General features: G+C 36.3%; 1 protein-coding gene across 2 annotated transcripts in view; it reads right to left on the bottom strand.

The window, feature by feature from the left end:
- LOC122251694 (inactive tyrosine-protein kinase Dnt) overlaps positions 1-2,986 on the bottom strand; it is a 213,611-nt gene extending 210,625 nt beyond the window's left edge. For both annotated transcript variants that reach the window (XM_043013794.2, XM_043013795.2), the window contains exon 1: positions 2,073-2,986. In XM_043013794.2, the coding sequence (XP_042869728.1) occupies positions 2,073-2,196 (124 nt within the window). In that variant the 5' untranslated portion in view covers positions 2,197-2,986. The remainder of the gene's footprint in view (positions 1-2,072) is intronic.
- Positions 2,987-3,197: the final 211 nt, after the last annotated feature.

Genomic DNA, 3,197 nt, shown 5'->3' with positions numbered 1-3,197 from the left:
AAATATAATACGTCCTTAAGTATATCTATACCTATAATTCAAAATAAACACACATATACGTATGTATGTATGCAATTGTATATTATATGTATATGTATATATTTACATATATACATTTATATGCGCATATATCCATTTATATATATATATATATATATATATATACATACATACATACATACATACATACATACATACACACACACACACACACACACACACATACATATATATATATATATATATATATATATATATAGAGAGAGAGAGAGAGAGAGAGAGAGAGAGAGAGAGAGAGAGAGAGAGAGAGAGAGAGAGAGAGAGAGAGAGAGAGAGAGAGAGAGAGAGAGAGAGAGAGAGTAAACATGTTGCCCAAAGTTACTCCTTGCAAGACCAATTTCCACGAAGCAAGCAAATCAGCAGCAGCATGAGAACAGCAAGCCTTCCACACATTAATATCCTCTATTAATAACAAATGAACGAACACATACAAGTGTAAATAAAAGCGATAGAATTTCCCTGCCGTTACCAGCGCCAGTAGTTCGGTCAACGGTGTCCGGAGCCTTGAAGAACTGGCTTCAGGATTTTTTTTTTTCTTTCTTTTTTTTGTCAAGTGTTTGAGCAAAGCTAAAGCACGTTCACTAATTTCTCGGCTTGTTCATTTTCTATATCTTATCTGTAAATGTATTAAGGTTATGGGTATGTATGTACAGATAAATTGATGGCATGGAATAACATTATGGACTGTCCAGTCCCCATCTCAACCAGTCTTTCGGACGGACAACCGCGATGTGCGCTGGACAACACTGAAACAATTTCTCACTCTTTCTCTCTCTATTCCTCTTTCTCTTTCTCTCTTTCTTTCTCATTCTCTCTCTCCCTCTCTCTTTTTCTTTTCTTTCTTTCTCTCTCTCTCTCTCTTACTTTCTCATTCTCTCTTTTCCTTTTCTTTCTTTCTTTTTCTCTCTCTCTTTTACTTTCTCTCTCGCTTTCTTTTTCTTTCTCTCTCTATCTCTCCCTCCCCCCCCTCTCTCTCTCACTCCCCCTCCCACTCCCACTCCCCCTCCCTCGTTTACACACACTTACAAACAAACACACACATTTTAACATCACAACAGCTTCGCGAACGCAAATGTCTCTCAGCCTTGCCTAGCCTAGCTAATGCCTCTAGCAGCCATTATCACAAACTTGTTCATGCACAATACTGAAACGACTCTCTGCCTATGCCATTTTCATGAAGATTCAAAATCATTCCGGTCCGTCCCTTTCCATAAATGTTTAAACACAAGCAAAAAAGGTAAAAAAAAAAACTGTACGCGAGTTATTGTCAAATTTTGTAACATTAGAATTAAAGATTACCTTTTAAAAATAATGTTAGGTTTAGGTGCATTACTAGGGGGGAAAGAAGGGAAAAATACGTTAAGTGCATAAACTGGTTGTTGTCATGCGATGCTCATTAGGACATACATATAAGAAGTTTGCATGACATATTGGATATCGCAAAATGGCATTCCTAATAATTATTATATAATTGATTAAAACGATAATGAAATCAAAATAAAAAAATATTGGTAATAGTGGTATTACTAGTAGTCGACAATGTAACAGTAGTTATAATGATAATAATAATAATAATAATAATAATAATAATAATAATAATAATAATGATCACAATAATAATAATGATCATAATAATAATAATAATAATAATAACAATAATAATAATAGTAATAACAATAATAATTATAATAACAATAATAATTATAATAATCATAATAATAATAATAACAAAAACAATAATAATAACAATAATCATATCTGTAATAATTACCATTATCTTTATTATCATTATAATCCAATATCTATATCATTATTATCATCATCTTTATTATGAAATAATATCAATCATAATTATAAATTACCATCATCAGCAATGTTATCAATCATTCTAATTGTTATTATTAATATTGTTATGACGATGATAATAAACCTAAAAAAATCATGAACAAAATCTGCAACTCTTCCAAAGTTTCTCGCCAGCTTACTCGCGCGCCGTAGGCCTACCTACTCACCTAAGATTCTGGTGACCTCTTCCTGGGTCAAGTAGAGGTTGAAATTCGCCGTGGACGGGCCAGGCAGAGAGCCGACCATCATGGCCACAAGAACGGTGGCCAAAACACCTCGAAAACCAGCCATGCTTGGGGTTTGATCTACTGTTGGTTAACCATTTGGTTGTGGTAGGTCGGTCCTGAGTTCCGTTGGGTTGATCTGGAAGTATTTCTGTCTTGGTTAACTTTGAGTTTTTCTTTTTCTTTCTTTCTTTAGTTTTTTTTTTTACTTGTATCTTATTTTATTTGATTTTCTTTCTCTCTCTTTCTCTCCTTTTTTCCTTTTTCTGTCTTCGTTAACTAAGGTTTTTTTATTTTCTTTCTTTTAGTTTTTTTTCCTTGTATCTTTCTTTACTTTCTCCCTCTTTCTCTCCCTTTTTTCCACTCCCCGAGGTCTGTTATTCAGACGGTGTTCATTTTGGCAAAGTTTAGTCCTCCGATTCTGTTCACGTGGGGGAGTGACATCACTGCTTGTGGGTAAAGTCGGGTTTTCATAACACACTTCCAACGGGAGGAAAATATCCTATTCGCTTATAAACTTTGTAAGTTTAGTTCGGGAGAAAAATCAAAAACTTTTTTTTTTCGGAACGATATATCTTCCTCGACGAAGTCAATATCGGGGGAGAAAATAATTCTTATAACTTAATCCAAGCACATGGAATCCATCACCTCGATGTCACCCGCCAGATACGAGACCCGATCCACACCTAATCGCGAAAGGACAAAATCCACCGAAATCCACCGACACACACACACACACAACGAGAGTCAAAATCCCGCAGAGGAAACCAGCGTAATCCCGCAGCGTAGCTCCGCCGTCTCGACTCTCCGGCAGCCGGGCCAGAACTGAGACTCCGACCGCGAACCGAACTCGGGCCGACCGACCGCGAGCCGCGAGACTGACTTTCTTTCCCCCGATGCGGTACGACACTTTCGGTGCTCCTCTTCCCTGCTTCTTCTTGTTTTCCTTTTTTATATATATTTGGCTCGGTTTTTCTCTCTTCTGTTTTCTTTTTTTTTCTTTATTTCTTTCTTTTCTTTTTTCAGGAAATGCCTTTTTGACTCGGGTGGGAGAGGAGAGGAGGGACA

The sequence above is a fragment of the Penaeus japonicus genome, unplaced genomic scaffold, assembly GCF_977035675.1.
Source record: "Penaeus japonicus unplaced genomic scaffold, GWHDUDI00000001_assembly GWHDUDI00000008, whole genome shotgun sequence".
In the NCBI taxonomy this organism is placed as follows: domain Eukaryota; kingdom Metazoa; phylum Arthropoda; class Malacostraca; order Decapoda; family Penaeidae; genus Penaeus; species Penaeus japonicus.
This window is presented reverse-complemented; position numbering and strand designations above follow the sequence as displayed.